A 14,756-nucleotide genomic window follows, 5' to 3' on the forward strand; every position below is an offset into this window, starting at 1 on the left:
TTGCTGTCCAATATATGCGAGTTAACGGATACTATCGGCAAGTGAGTAGTGTCTCATTCTTCTGTCGATGGGTGGACTGAAATTGAGGCCTCAGGCCACATTTAGTGCCTGGGTCACGCAAACACGCGTACCGGTGCATGTGGTTTTCTTTCTCTTCCCTCTTCTCTCTTCCCCCTACTTTGATTTCCCTGCCTTCTCTGTACGCTCCGTCTCCAGCAAGTTGAGCCTTCGAGGTTTTATTTTCACCCTGCCTATCCTGATCTCGGCTGCGTTCCCTAGACAGGGTAAGATAGGGAAGATTTTCATCTCCTGCCTAGAGAGGATATATTTCACCCCTGCCCACAGAGAGGATGAGATATATTCCCACCTCTTGTCTATCCTGACCCTTGCTTCATTCCCTATGGAGTGCTGGATATGGATATTTTCAGGTTTGGTGTATTTTCATCTGCCTAGAGAGGGACAGAGAAGCAAACAACCCGTCCAGACCACGTCAGTTTACCGCGTGTTGACCGTTCAAACTACAATATGTAGCTTGTAGTCGGACATTACCAGTTGAGACTCGAATACCTTCGAGGCTAGCACTCAAATTGAAGAAGACTCATAGCACATGGGAATGTGGTCGAGAACTGAAGCGTGGGCATGATCCAGGAAAGCAGGGTTCTATATTGGAACCCAGGCTAGGTATGTAGGCTTTCTCGCAGTTTAACCATGGTGATAAACGTCCCGACTGCTGACTTGTTAGGAATATTATTATTGGGGTATATCTTCTATTGGAGTCTTTTTGCGCAATACCGCCATATAGTGGACCTCATCGGCCATGCGACAAATGCTTACGAACCCTGCGCGCATGCTGGCAAGTCGTGGATGGTTTGATTCTCTTGATGGGGTCTGGAACATGCAAATGCGACAGGGCGATGACTTTCGGACTCGGACTCGGCTCTTTCAGATTTCAAATTAGCCGGACTCGGATCCACTGGAAGACTAGGATCTTAGGATCTCTAGATTCCCAGAGTAACATGAAGTGAGCAAATACAGCGAGATTCTCTCCACACTTGGGGAGAACTGGTGAATCACATACCTTTGCCATGATTTGTCTGGTTTCATATCACAAACCTGGAGGCAGGTCTCGGAGTCGGAACCAGCTGAAAACAACGACAAGCTGACCCGAGATTGGATGTCCGAACTGTCCCAATCTGACAAACAAAGCGAGCCTCGGCACATTGATATGTACCGGTCCCCGTCGCTGCTAACTGGAGTGTGAATTTCGCGGAGAAAATCTTGTCCCGATTGTTCACGATTGATACCCTATAGACCATCCATTGCAATACACGAAGTCACACATTGGTCGTACCAGCCTGTATAGAGCCAGTGAAACCCGAACTACACAATGACAGGTGATCATCAGTACACCGGGGAACCGATTGCCATTGTGGGAAGTGCTTGCCGCTTTCCTGGTGATGCAACAACACCTTCCAAGCTATGGGACCTGCTAAAAGCACCTCGAGATGTCCTGAGCGAGATTCCGGAAACCCGCTTTAGCACCAAAGCGTTTTACCACCCCGATGGGCTTCACCATGGCACAACGAATGTTCGGCATTCCTATCTATTGTCCGACGATCATCGACTGTTCGACGCCCAATTCTTTGGAACCAAACCTGTGGAAGCAAACTCGATTGATCCCCAACAAAGGCTGTTGCTAGAGACCGTTTACGAGGGGCTTGAAACGTCGGGCATTCCTATGGAAAAGCTACAAGGGTCAAACACCGGTGTATATGTTGGTTTGATGACCAATGACTACGCCGATATGTTAGGTCGGGATGTGCAGAACTTTCCCACTTATTTCGCATCGGGAACTGCTCGAAGCATTCTATCCAATCGAGTCTCCTACTTTTTCGACTGGCGCGGGCCTTCCATGACCATCGACACGGCGTGTTCCTCGAGTCTGATTGCCCTACACCAGGCTGTACAGAGCCTACGAAGTGGCGAGATTGACGTTGCAGTGGCAGCAGGAACCAACCTTCTGCTGGGACCAGAGCAATACATTGCGGAGAGCAAGCTGAAGATGCTTTCCCCGACGGGCCGCTCGCGCATGTGGGATAAAGGCGCAGATGGGTACGCGCGTGGTGATGGAATTGCTGCCGTCATACTCAAACCATTGAGTGCAGCATTGGCCAATGGTGATCACATTGAATGCATCGTTCGGGAGACAGGCGCCAATCAAGACGGTCGCACTAAAGGAATTACGATGCCCAACCCGGTAGCCCAAGCAGACCTTATTCGGACTACGTACGCTCGAGCTGGACTCGATCTTTCCAAGCCCACTGACCGACCTCAATATTTCGAAGCTCATGGTACTGGTAAGTAGTCGAATTAGGCTTACGGTTAGTGGTCTTGGCTGCTAACGAAATCAGGAACTCCAGCAGGTGATCCAGTCGAGGCGGAGGCCATCAGCACTGCATTCTTTGGACAAGCAGCCAATTATCAACGCGACAGCAACCAGGAGGACCCCTTGTACGTTGGGTCCATTAAAACAGTGATTGGGCACACCGAGGGAACGGCGGGATTAGCAGCCGTCCTTAAAGCATCACTTGCTTTACAACATGCCGTCATACCGCCAAACATGTTGCTCAACGAGCTGAGCTCCACGGTTCTCCCCTTCTATAACGACCTTGAAATTCTTCAAGTTGCGAAAGAATGGCCACAGCTTCCGCATAACGCCCCTCGTCGTGCTAGTGTCAATAGCTTTGGCTTTGGTGGTGCAAATGCGCATGCAATTTTGGAAGCATTCGATGCGCGCCTACTTGATCGTGGTCACAACGGCGCAGATGGCAGCTCCGCAGCAGTGTCACCCTTCAATTTCTCCGCCTCATCCGAAAAGTCGCTTCTCGCCAATGTTGCAGCTTACTCGGCATATTTGCGAAATTATCCGGATACCAATATGCGTGATTTGTCATGGACATTGAACTGTCGGCGTTCCACTCTCCCAGTACGGCTGTCCGTGTCTGCATCAAGCTCAGGAGAGCTTGCTACAAGACTGGATGAAGCAGTAGCGTCCTCAGCAATAACACCAAGCACGCAAACGGGAAATATCCGCGAACCGAAACTCCTTGGGGTGTTCACAGGCCAAGGAGCACAGTGGGCAAGGATGGGTGCTGAATTGCTCGAAACCTCACCAATGGTAAGTGATTGCATCGCTCATCTCGATCGGTCTTTGCAGGGACTACCCACTGAGCATCGCCCGGTTTGGGCGCTGAGGGATGAGCTTCTTAAAGACAAGTCCTGTTCTCGTATTGGCGAGGCGGCGTTTTCGCAACCTCTTTGTACCGCGATTCAGATTGCACTGGTCCAGCTTCTCCGGGCAGCCAATTTGAAACTTACTGCAGTCGTTGGGCATTCTTCTGGGGAGATTGCCGCAGCGTATGCCGCGGGATATCTCAACGAACAGGATGCTATCCGCATTGCCTATTATCGCGGATGGTCTCTGCAATATGCAACCGACCAGGGAGAACGGAAAGGGGCAATGATGGCTGCAGGAACATCGTTTGAAGATGCAAAGGAGCTTTGCGAGATGCCGTCACTCGAGAACAGAATTTGCGTGGCGGCTAGCAACTCTTCCGCCAGCGTCACACTTTCCGGGGACGCCGATGCCATCGACGAGGCCAAGGAAATCCTTGAAGACGAGAAGAAATTTGCTCGCTTGTTGAGAGTTGACAAAGCTTATCACTCACATCACATGCTTTCTTGCGCAGCTCCTTATATCGCAGCGATCCGCAAATGTGGTGTAACTATCCAGCGTCCACCGAGCGGTAGTGCTACCTGGGTCTCCAGCGTACATGGCGAGAATATTGATGACGTGGATGACAGCCTTGTCGACACTTACTGGAGCAACAACATGGTCAAGCCCGTACTATTCTCCCAGGCCGTCACTTATGCAGTTGGTGCAGCTGGGCCATTCGACATGGCTTTGGAAATTGGTCCTCACCCAGCATTGAAAGGACCCGCAATGGAAACAATCCAAGAAGTGTCTGGCGAGACAATGCCTTACACTGGGACTTTGAACCGTGGCCGAAATGACAGCGAGGCTTTTTCATCCGCTCTGGGTGCCCTATGGATTGCGTTGGGCGAGAGCGTCGTGGACTTCGCAGGGTTTGGAATGAAAGCAATGCAAAAGCAAAACACTCGAACCCCAAAGCTCCTCAAGGGCCTTCCATCATATTCTTGGGACCATGATCGTGTTTATTGGCACGAGTCTCGATCATCTACCGCAATTCGCACTGAAAGTGAACCGTTTCACCCTCTACTGGGTGTCAAGTGCCCCGACGGGACAGACAATGAATTGCGCTGGCGGAACTATCTGCACCCTAGGGAAGTTCCTTGGCTGGGTCATCACCAGGTCCAAGGTCAAATGGTATCCCTGCGGCTGGCTATATATCGGCAGCGGCTGAGTCTATCATCCAAAAGTATGGCCTGGGTTCTGTGCAACTGATCGACTTCCATGACGTGATCATCGGACAAGCGTTGGTGTTCGAAGAGGACGGAGGGGTGGAAACAATATTCAGACTTTCAATCGATCAAGTTCAACCCGATCACGTCTCTGCGTCCTTTACCTGTCATTCCGCCGCCAATAAGGGGTCGTCCAACATGTCTCTTCACGCATCTGCCACCCTGCAAATTGTTTTGGGTGACCCCAAACACGATATACTGCCACCATACTCCCAGCCGCAAGGTTCATTTTTGGATCTGGAAGCCGACCGGTTCTACAACTCAGTTTCAGAGCTTGGGTTTGGCTACACCGGCCCCTTCCAGGCCCTTTCCAACTTGCGCAGAAAGATGGACGAGGCATCGGGTTTGATCGCTGTCCCAGTACAACCCGACACGGAACGACCATTGATCATTCACCCAGCCTCTCTTGATGGAGCCATTCAGTCCATTATGCTTGCCTATTCCTTCCCAGGCGACGGCCGTCTACGGACCCTTTACCTTCCCACTCGAATCGACAGGCTCCGCCTCAACCCAACCGCCTGCGTCGCTCTCGGTGCTCCTGGTGCACATCTCCCCTTTTATTCGGCGGTCACGGATGGCCGCTTCGCCGAGCTCTCTGGTGATGTTGATATTCTTTCTGTAGACGGGAGCCACACTTTGCTTCAACTGGAAGGACTTCATACCACACCGTTGAGTCCATTGACATCAACAAATGATGTTCCCTTTTTCACAGAAGTGATCTGGGATGTTGATAGGCCGGGACAATTAAAGAAAGCTGAAGGCATGCACGACCGTTCCATGGCCATGGATCTCGAACGCGTCGCGCACTTTTACTTCAGAAAACTCCAAAATTCACTTCAGCACTCCGATCGTGCAAATGCTTCATGGAATCATACACACCTTCTCTCATATGTGGAACATTGTACGAAGTCTGTTGCCACTGGGAAACATAGATTCGCAAGGCAGGAATGGGCCAGTGACACCATGGCCGACATTGCTCCAATTCTGGATCGGTGAGAATACTTTGCCCTGTCCGACATTGAACCACACTGACTGATTTACGTAGCCATTCCGACAGTGTCGATATCAAAGCGCTGTGTGCAGTTGGCGAAAGCCTTGCTGCTGTCATTGCCGGGGATATGAATTTGCTTGAAATCCTCGTGCACGACAATATATTAGCGGAATTCTACGCCAAAACACTTGGAATAGACCCATATCTGGATGCTGTTGCTCAAGCCGCTCGGCAGATCAGCCACAGGTATCCCCATGTTAACGTTTTGGAGATCGGTCAGTCCACGCACATTTTCCAAACTGTGTTTCATACTAATGTATTATAGGAGCTGGCGCTGGTGCTACTTCAAATAGGGTAATTCGTTCAATGGGCCCTTCCTTTGCATCATACACCTACACCGATATTTTGGATTCGCAATTTGATGACGCACGCGAAAGATTCTCGGATTATCAATCCAGAATGGCTTTCAAGGTGTTGGACATCGAGAAGGATCTCGGGGAACAAGGCTATGAAGAGGGTTGTTTCGACCTTGTTATTGCTCCTCTAGCCCTGTACGCCACTAGAAAGCTTGAAGCAACCCTCACAAATGTACGTCGGTTGCTCAAGCCTGGTGGGTACCTGGTTATGCTCGAACTCACCGACCCTGATGTCATGCGCTTCGGGCTCATTCTTGGTGGCCTACCGGGCTGGTGGTTAGGCTACGAGGAAGGAAGAACATTATCACCATGTGTATCGGAGGAAAAATGGGAAGGACTGATGCAGAAGGCCGGATTTTCTGGGTTCGACACCCTGGTATCGTCTTCCAGAACATCGCCTCTGCCATTCTCTGTCATGGTTACCCAAGCTGTCGATCACCGTGTCAACTTCCTTCGTGATCCCCTGGCGGCGGGTCACATACCACTGGGTGTGGACTCGTTGACAATCATCGGAGGGAAAACAACCTTGACCGCGGATATGGTACCCGATATCAAAGCAGCTGTCCGTCCCCACTACAGCAATATCTACACAGCCAGTTCTTTAGATGACCTCGTCTCAGCAAGCTTGCCCGTGATGGGGTCAGTGATTAGTTTGATTGAATTGGACGCACCAGTTCTCAAACATATGTCTCCTGAGAATCTGAAGTCATTCCAGGAGCTCTTCAAGCAAAGCAAGAATGTTCTATGGCTGGGACACGGTGCCCAAGGAGAAAACCCCTATGGTAACATGTTTTCAGGAGTCCAACGCACCTTGGCCATGGAGATGACCCACCTCCATATCCACTTCCTTAACCTCCATTCGCTCCACGACGCTGATGCGAATATCATCGCAGCAAAGCTTCTCCATTTAGAAGCTGCCGAAATTTGGGATCAGAGTGGACAGCTCGATGGGATATTGTGGTCTAACGAGAGGGAGCTGCTCCTGGAGAGTGGACACTTCAAAGTTCCTCGATTCCGCCTCAATTCTAGTCGGAATGATCGATACAATTCGTCAAGGCGTCTCATCATTAAAGAGGTCGAACGCGTCGGGTCTGTGGTCACCATTCAGCCAACTGAAATTGGATATCAAATTGAAGAAAAGGACCCTCGATCGCCGCCCTCTTTCCCGGATGATGTGCATATAGATGTGACTCACTCTATGCTCCGTGCTGTGCGCATTACCGCATCTGACAATTGTTTCTTGGTGATTGGGAAGAATAGGTGGAATGATGAGCGTATGATCGCCCTGTCGCACACTCTGGACTCTCAAATTCATGTGCCGCGTGGCCTGGCGGTGCGATGTGGAGATTCCGAAGACTTAGCAATGCGATCGATGCTCACCCTCTATTTCCATTTCCTTACTCTCTCTATGCTGCAACAGCTTCGATCGGGAACGACATTGGCTGTGTTGGACCCTGATTTTTCGCTGTCACCCGTCCTTACGAAATACGCTAGTGAAAAGGGTGTCCAACTTGTGCTTTTGACAACAAAGGAAGGGCATTGCTCGTGGCCGTGGGTCAGAATTCACCGGAACTCCACCCGGCGTGAAGTATTAAGCAAGTTACCTGGCAATATTTCACGCCTTGTCAATATGAGTGGCAGCTTTGATGTGACTGGCCTCCTGAAGACATGCTTGCCGACAGACTGTCATTTCGCAAGCGAGACTACTCTGACTGCGGGATGCTCCCAATCTCAGTACGCCTGGGATAGAGGCCAATTGGCTATGCAACTGCAGAATTCCTGGTCGAGAGCACAATACGACCTGATGCCAGTCAATATGCACAAGCTTGCTCCTCTAGGCCTTGAGGACCTGATTCGCGCACATTCGCCGCTTCCAGAGCAGTCTTTAATTGCATGGGGTCAATCACAGCTTGCTGTCCAGGTTCGCCCTGCTACCAAACAAGTCAGATTCTCAAAAGACAAAACCTACTGGCTAGTTGGACTGACAGGCGGGCTCGGTTTGTCGCTTTGTCAGTGGATGATCGGACAGGGAGCACGCTACATCGCGCTATCAAGTCGAAATCCAAACATTGATAACCAATGGCTGCAGAGAATGGCTGCGAATGGCTGCACTGTGCGGGTCTTTTCCAAGTAAGCCCTTCTATTTTACATTGGTCGCACTCGCTAACAGATACAGTGACATAACGAATCGGGAATCCGTTCAAGCAACCCATCGCAATATCAGTGAAACCATGCCGCCCATCGCTGGTGTCGCACAAGGTGCCATGGTTCTCCAGGACACAATGTTCATTGATTTAGATCTCCCTCGCCTCGAGAAGGTTCTCCGTCCTAAGGTTGACGGTAGTATATTACTGGACGAGTTGTTCCCAGAGGATACGTTGGATTTCATGGTTTTCTTTTCATCTATGGCTGCGATGACGGGAAACCCCGGTCAGGTTGCGTACAATGCCGCGAATATGTTTATGGCGAGTCTTGCAGCCCAACGCCGAAACCGTGGCTTGGCAGCACATGCGATTAACATCGGCGCGATTGTCGGTAACGGCTACGTGACGCGAGAGCTGAACATGGGCCAACAATCTTATCTTTACCGAGTCGGCCATTCATGGATGTCTGAGCAAGACTTCCATGAGGTGTTTGCCGAGGGTGTACTGTCTTGCATGGAGCGGGTAGGAAGCGCTGAGTTGTGCTGTGGACTCAGAATTGACGATGACGAGTCAAAGAGTTGGGCTTCTAACCCAATGTTTCAACATCTGGTCTACAAGTCTAGTAATCTCGTGGTGACAGACAAGAAAGGGAAATCTGGCGTGTTGATAAAAACACGTTTGTTCGAGGCAATTTCGCATGAGGAAGTCATCGAGATCTTGCAAGGTACGGGCATCGGAAATTTTACATCCAGTTGAAACTAATTCTTTAGATGGCTTTTTGTTGAAGCTCCAGTCAGCACTTCAGGCTGATCCCAACAAGCCCATGTTGGACATGAGTCCAGATGAGCTTGGTGTTGATTCATTGGTCGCCGTTGACCTTCGATCGTGGTTCCTCAAGGAGTTGGGGGTCGACATGCCGGTACTGAAAATCTTTAACGCGGCGTCCATTCGTGAGCTCTTGGCCACTGCGGCTGAAGTTGTGCCAGAATCTTTGATTCCCAATTTGGTTTCCGGCGAACAGACTGTAAAGCCACCTGGTCATCTGCCCAATCCTCCGGTGACTGCAACAGATTATCCCACAGACTTGCCCGTGGATATAATAGTCCCAGAGACCAGAGCCAGTTCCGTGGAATTGAAGTTTGCACTTCCGGACGCGACAAATACGTACAGTGGCAGCTCGTCGACGTCTTTAATCACCGGAGACTCGAATTCCGACAATAATGACGATACTTCATCTTCCATTTTTACTGACGACAGCGAAATGGGATTCCCAAAACGTGAAATCCAGAGAACTGTGCCAATGTCCTACGGACAGTCGCGCTTCTGGTTCCTAGAGCATCTGGTCGAGGACAAGACAGCATTCAACATTACACCGACGTTTGAGTTGTCTGGTCACCTAAAGATTGCGGAATTTGTCAATGCTGTGCAAGCCGCGGGACAACATCACGAAGCCTTGCGTACTTTCTTCTTTACTGACAGTGAGCGGAAGCATATGCAAGGTGTCTGGACGACATCTTCGCTGCACCTGGAGCACGTTGCAATCTCGGACGAGACTGAAGTTGAAGAGGCCTCAAAGCAGATGGAGGCACATGTGTTCAATCTCTCTGATGGCGAGGTCATGCGCGCTCGGCTGCTTTCGCTTAACCCCGAAAGGCACTGGATAATCTTCGGCTTCCATCACATCAACATGGATGGTATTAGCTTCGAAGTATTTTGGTCAGACGTGGAAAAGGCATATCAGGGCCAAATCCTTTCCGAAGACGGACTTCAATATCCAGACTTTACTCTGCGGCAGCTTCGCGAATACGAAGAGGGCGCCTGGGCAGGGGATCTCGCCTACTGGCGGGCACAATATACAGAGATTCCACCTGCAATTCCCCTTCTTCCGTTTGCTCTACAACCCATACGTCCCAAGGTTGCTCAGTTCAGGTCTCATACTGCCCAGATTCGTCTCGATGTAAGGTTGACGGATTCAATTGACCGGTGTTGCCGGATGTTCAAATCAACCCCTTTCCACTTCCATTTGGCAGTCTGGAAGTCTCTTCTTCTACGGTTCTTCGATATGAAGGATGTCTGCATCGGCCTCGGAGATGGAAATCGTACGGATGCCGACATCCTGCGGAGCATGGGGACTTTTCTTGAACCTCCTTCCTGTGAGGTTTTCTCAACAGCCAGGCCAGTCATTTGGGGAATCTCTCAAAGAGGTCCGGAACGTCACGCAGGGTGCATTTTCCCACTCGCGTGTGCCGTTCGATCTGATCTTGACGGAACTCAATGTTCCGCGGTCCGCATCACACAATCCCCTTTGCCAAACCCTCTTCAACTATCGACCCAAGGTCGAACAATCCCGGAGCTTCTGTGGTTGTGTCGCCAATGGCGCACTCTTGGGTGGCGGCGAAACTTCTTTTGACCTCGGTCTAGATGTTGGCAACGTAGGTGCCGGCGAGACGCTAATTCACCTGTCTGTTCAGAAGAGCTTGTATGGCATGGATCATGCGGAAATTCTTCTCAGTTCCTATGTCAATATCCTCCGGTCTTTTCTTCAAAATCCAGCCACGCGGGTGACCTGGCCAGAGTTACATTCCAAAGATGACCTTCAGAAGGCAGTGGCTGCGGGCCGAGGCAAGTCAATTACCCCTTCCTCGTTGTAGGTCTTTTGCTAAATATACGTTATACAGGGCCCGAGCTCCGAAGCGAATGGTCCGCGACTATCGTCCACCGACTGGATGAGGTTGCGTTGCGCTATCCGGACCGTGTCGCATTGAAGAACCCCCATGGGAGCTCCTTGACTTATATTGAAGTCCAGCGTCGGATCGATGTTATCGCCAACGAACTTCTACGCAACGGGGTTGGTGCAAGCACCCGTATTGGGTATTCCAGTCCCCAAGTTCAGACTGGATATGTTCTCTCATGGCCATCTTGCGCGTCGGGTGTGCTTATATTCCATTGGACAAAAAGGTGGGGATGGACAGGCTCGCGATGATCATGAAAGAAACGCAAGCACCGATGGTATTAGTTGATACAAACTCCATGTCCGACTACGCGCTTTTGCACACCACGGCGAAACCCATCGACGTATGTAGCCTAAACGGCTCTACTGCACGTGCCGTTCGAAATATGGCTGTCCCAAGCCAGACAGCAGTAATCATGTATACCAGTGGATCAACTGGTGTCCCAAAGGGAATTATGATTGCCCATTCAGCATATGTTCATCACGTCCAGTCATCCAGCGTGGTCTGGAAACTTAAGCAGGGAAGCGAGACCATCCTGCATCAATCATCCTATGCGTGGGATGCGTCTTTGTGGCAGATCATGGTCTCTCTATGCTCTGGCGCGACCATTGTGATTGCATCTGATCTGACACGAGGCGATCCCGTTGCTCTCACAAGACTCATCGCATCGGAGAATGTGACATGCACCCTTGCGACGCCCACGGAATATCTCGCTTGGCTGCGTCATGGTCGCTCCCACCTGACTAACTCTCGCTTGTCAACCGCGGTATGCGGTGGTGAATTCATGTCAAGTGGCCTGATCAAGGAGTTCAGAAACTTTCATCGACCAGACCTCAGACTGATCAATGCTTATGGGCCGGCGGAGATCAGCGTTGCATGCTCGGGCAGCGAAGTTCCGTACAATCTGGATTCGACATCGACATCTCTTTATACTCTACCAAACTACTCCGTTTACATTGTAGACGCAAACTTGAACCCTGTTCCCATCGGAGTTCCTGGTGAAGTGGTCGTTGGTGGCGCAGGACTTGCCCAGGGCTATCTTGACGGCAGCAAAACAACTGAACGGTTTACAAATGATCGGTACGCGAGCAAATTTTTCCAGGAGAAGAACTGGACTACAATCCACCGCACTGGGGACCGCGGAAAGCTCAATCGCGATGGTGGGCTTATTCTCCTCGGGCGCATGGACGGGGATAACCAAATCAAACTGAGGGGAATGCGCATCAATATTGAAGAAATCGAGACGGCAATCGTTAATTCTTCAGCTGGGGCTATCACACAAGCTGTGGTATCTGTTCGTTCAGATGCGACTGATCAATTCCTTGTTGCCTTTGCTATAATGGCGAACGCCCACGAAAATGCCCTTCAATTTCTCGCCCGCCTTTCCCACGAACTGCCATTGCCGGCTCATATGAAACCCGCTGCTATCATTCCAGTCGAAAGCATTCCCCAAAACACGTCAGGCAAAACTGATCGCCTCGCAGTCAGCTCACTTCCTATCCCGTTGATTTCTTCCCAGCTGCCGGACGACAGGACTCTCACGGCATTTGAACAGTCCCTGCGCCACCTCTGGCAACAAGCACTGCCACAGGAACTTAGGAGCTTTCACTCCATCGATTCCCAATCTGACTTTTTCCACGTTGGTGGAAGCTCCCTCGCCCTTGTCAACCTGCAGGCTCTGATCAAGGAGAACTTTGGTGTGTCTACGGCATTATATCAACTTTTTGAGGCCAGCAGTCTACGTGGAATGGCGGCCAGGATTCAAGATATATCTGATCCGGCACTTGAACGTGCGGTAAATTGGGATACAGAAGTTGAAGTCGCCTCCAACCTCGCTTCATCCCCCAATTATCGTGGCACTCACATTATCGCCTCGGGGGTCAAGACAGTGGTCCTTACCGGGGCCACGGGTTTCCTTGGCAAAGAAATACTTCGAGGACTCTTAGAAGATGAAAAGGTCTCATCCGTCCATTGTCTTGCTGTCAGAAGACGGTCCTCGGGTTTACCTGAACTATTTTCCCATCCAAAAGTCCATTTGCGTTATGGTGATCTCGGGGCTCCTCGACTAGGACTATCTGAATCTGAGACAATATCGATATTCTCCTGTGCAGACATTGTGATTCACAATGGCGCAGACGTGTCGTTCATGAAAACATATCAGACTCTCAAACTGATCAATGTGGCGTCTACGAAGGAACTCGTCAAACTTGCCCTGCCCCGGCGTATTCCATTCCATTTCGTCTCGTCGGCCGGAGTTGCACGACTTGCTGCCCAAGAAAGCTTCGGGGAGGTGTCTGTATCACCATATCCTCCTCCATCTCGACCAACAGATGGGTACATCGCTGCAAAGTGGGTGAGCGAAGTCTATCTCGAGCACGTCAACCGCCAATTTGGTCTGCCCGTATGGATACACCGCCCATCGAGCATCACCGGTACCGATGCGCCTGAACTTGATCTCATGGGTAATGTCATGCGGTTCACCAAAGAAATTCAGAAAGTGCCAGATTCGAGCTTATGGTCGGGGGTTTTCGATCTCATTTCCGTCCAGTCTGCCGCAAGCCAATTGCTCGAAGCCGTTCACCAATCCGGTACCACCGAAGCTGGAGAGACTGTGACTTATCTTTATGAATCCGGCGAGATGAAGATTGGACGTGATGAGATTATGCCCTTGATGGAATCGGGCTCGGGCAAACAGTTTCAAATCGTTTCGCTTGACGAGTGGGTGGATGCTGCTGAACAAGCAGGAATGAGTGTGTTGCTGGGAGAGTACTTGCGCAGGGCCTCCGAGGGGCAGGTGCTCCTTCCCAGGTTGATTAAAAGTACTGGATTTCCTGAGGATGAATGAGGATGAATGAGGATGGATCAGGATGGATCAAGGTGAACGTGAATAGTTAGAAAGTTACAAAGCGAATCAATTACCATCGATGGTGCGCAACATCATTCCCGCCATATTCCCTAATGCGGGAATGGACAGGAAATATATCTCAACGAGCTCTTTGAGATTCTCGTCTAAATCATTGCTCGTTCTCATTCTCCGTAGGCATACGTTACTGGGGCTTTTTGGATTGCTGTTATCGAGATATTCGTAGATATTTGCCCAAGTCAAGGGCGTCTTCCTGGCTCTACAGTTTCACATCCTAAGATTCTCCAGCTATTCTCGCAGCAGAACAGGTACTCCCATGACCCGGATCAAGTAATTCTGAACGCTTAAATTTCCAGACGGAGCGTTATCATTCTCTACGTAGCAAAGTCACACACATGGGTGACCAGGAGCCATAAAGGTCACCCCCTAAAATGAGGTCTTTCATCCCATCTACTTTTTTCTTTTTTCCTTTTTTCCTTTTTTTCTTTTTTTTCTTTTCTTTCCTGGATGTCAATATCAATACCTGGCTATGCGGTACACTTGAATGATATTTTGATTCAAGCCACCAAGCCAAGGGCTTGGTATCCCAAGGTTGATTGTTGCCCAATCCTTTAGAATTAGACGAACTTATTTTATCTTATAATGTCAATGAGCAGGTCAGATTTACAGGGAGATATAGGGAAGAAATCATATTGCCTTCCTGAAAATCCAGAGTCAATCTCTTTCCTTTACACCAGCCTATGTGATACCTTGCAATGACAACATATAGAATCACATTACCCTAATCCATCCGTCGGCAATAAGTGAGTGCAGCCTGGATTGAACCACACTCCTGCGATACAACATAAGGCACACTGCACATTATATGCAGAGGAAGGCGTAATTTCCAACTTCATCGGCGCTACTAGTATCTTGGATTTGTACGGTGTTACCATTCATAGCGTTGGAATAACCCCTTCAGATTAACTGCAAATCAGCTAGAATTCTCAGGACATAATAAACTCTACTTTGTCATTGGGGCCCTAAGAGTGATTATTCCAATGGATATGTTTAGAAAAGACTGGTTGCGACTTTGACTATAATCGCCAATTTTAAACCCGCCATTGC

At 50.0% G+C, this 14,756-nt stretch overlaps 1 protein-coding gene across 1 annotated transcript; it reads left to right on the top strand.

The window, feature by feature from the left end:
- Positions 1-1,387: 1,387 nt before the first annotated feature.
- N7519_001723 (uncharacterized protein) lies at positions 1,388-13,631 on the top strand (the record flags this gene model as incomplete). Its single annotated transcript, XM_057288501.1, has 10 exons — positions 1,388-2,357; positions 2,412-4,408; positions 4,462-5,495; positions 5,549-5,769; positions 5,820-8,040; positions 8,087-8,778; positions 8,825-10,153; positions 10,179-10,676; positions 10,733-10,956; positions 11,013-13,631. 10 exons carry the CDS (start codon positions 1,388-1,390, stop codon positions 13,629-13,631), a joined length of 11,805 nt encoding a protein of 3,934 aa, XP_057149703.1.
- Positions 13,632-14,756: the final 1,125 nt, after the last annotated feature.

Source organism: Penicillium mononematosum, assembly GCF_028829835.1.
Source record: "Penicillium mononematosum strain IBT 11891 chromosome Unknown utg000002l:1.0-8112719.0:1.0-8118358.0, whole genome shotgun sequence".
In the NCBI taxonomy this organism is placed as follows: domain Eukaryota; kingdom Fungi; phylum Ascomycota; class Eurotiomycetes; order Eurotiales; family Aspergillaceae; genus Penicillium; species Penicillium mononematosum.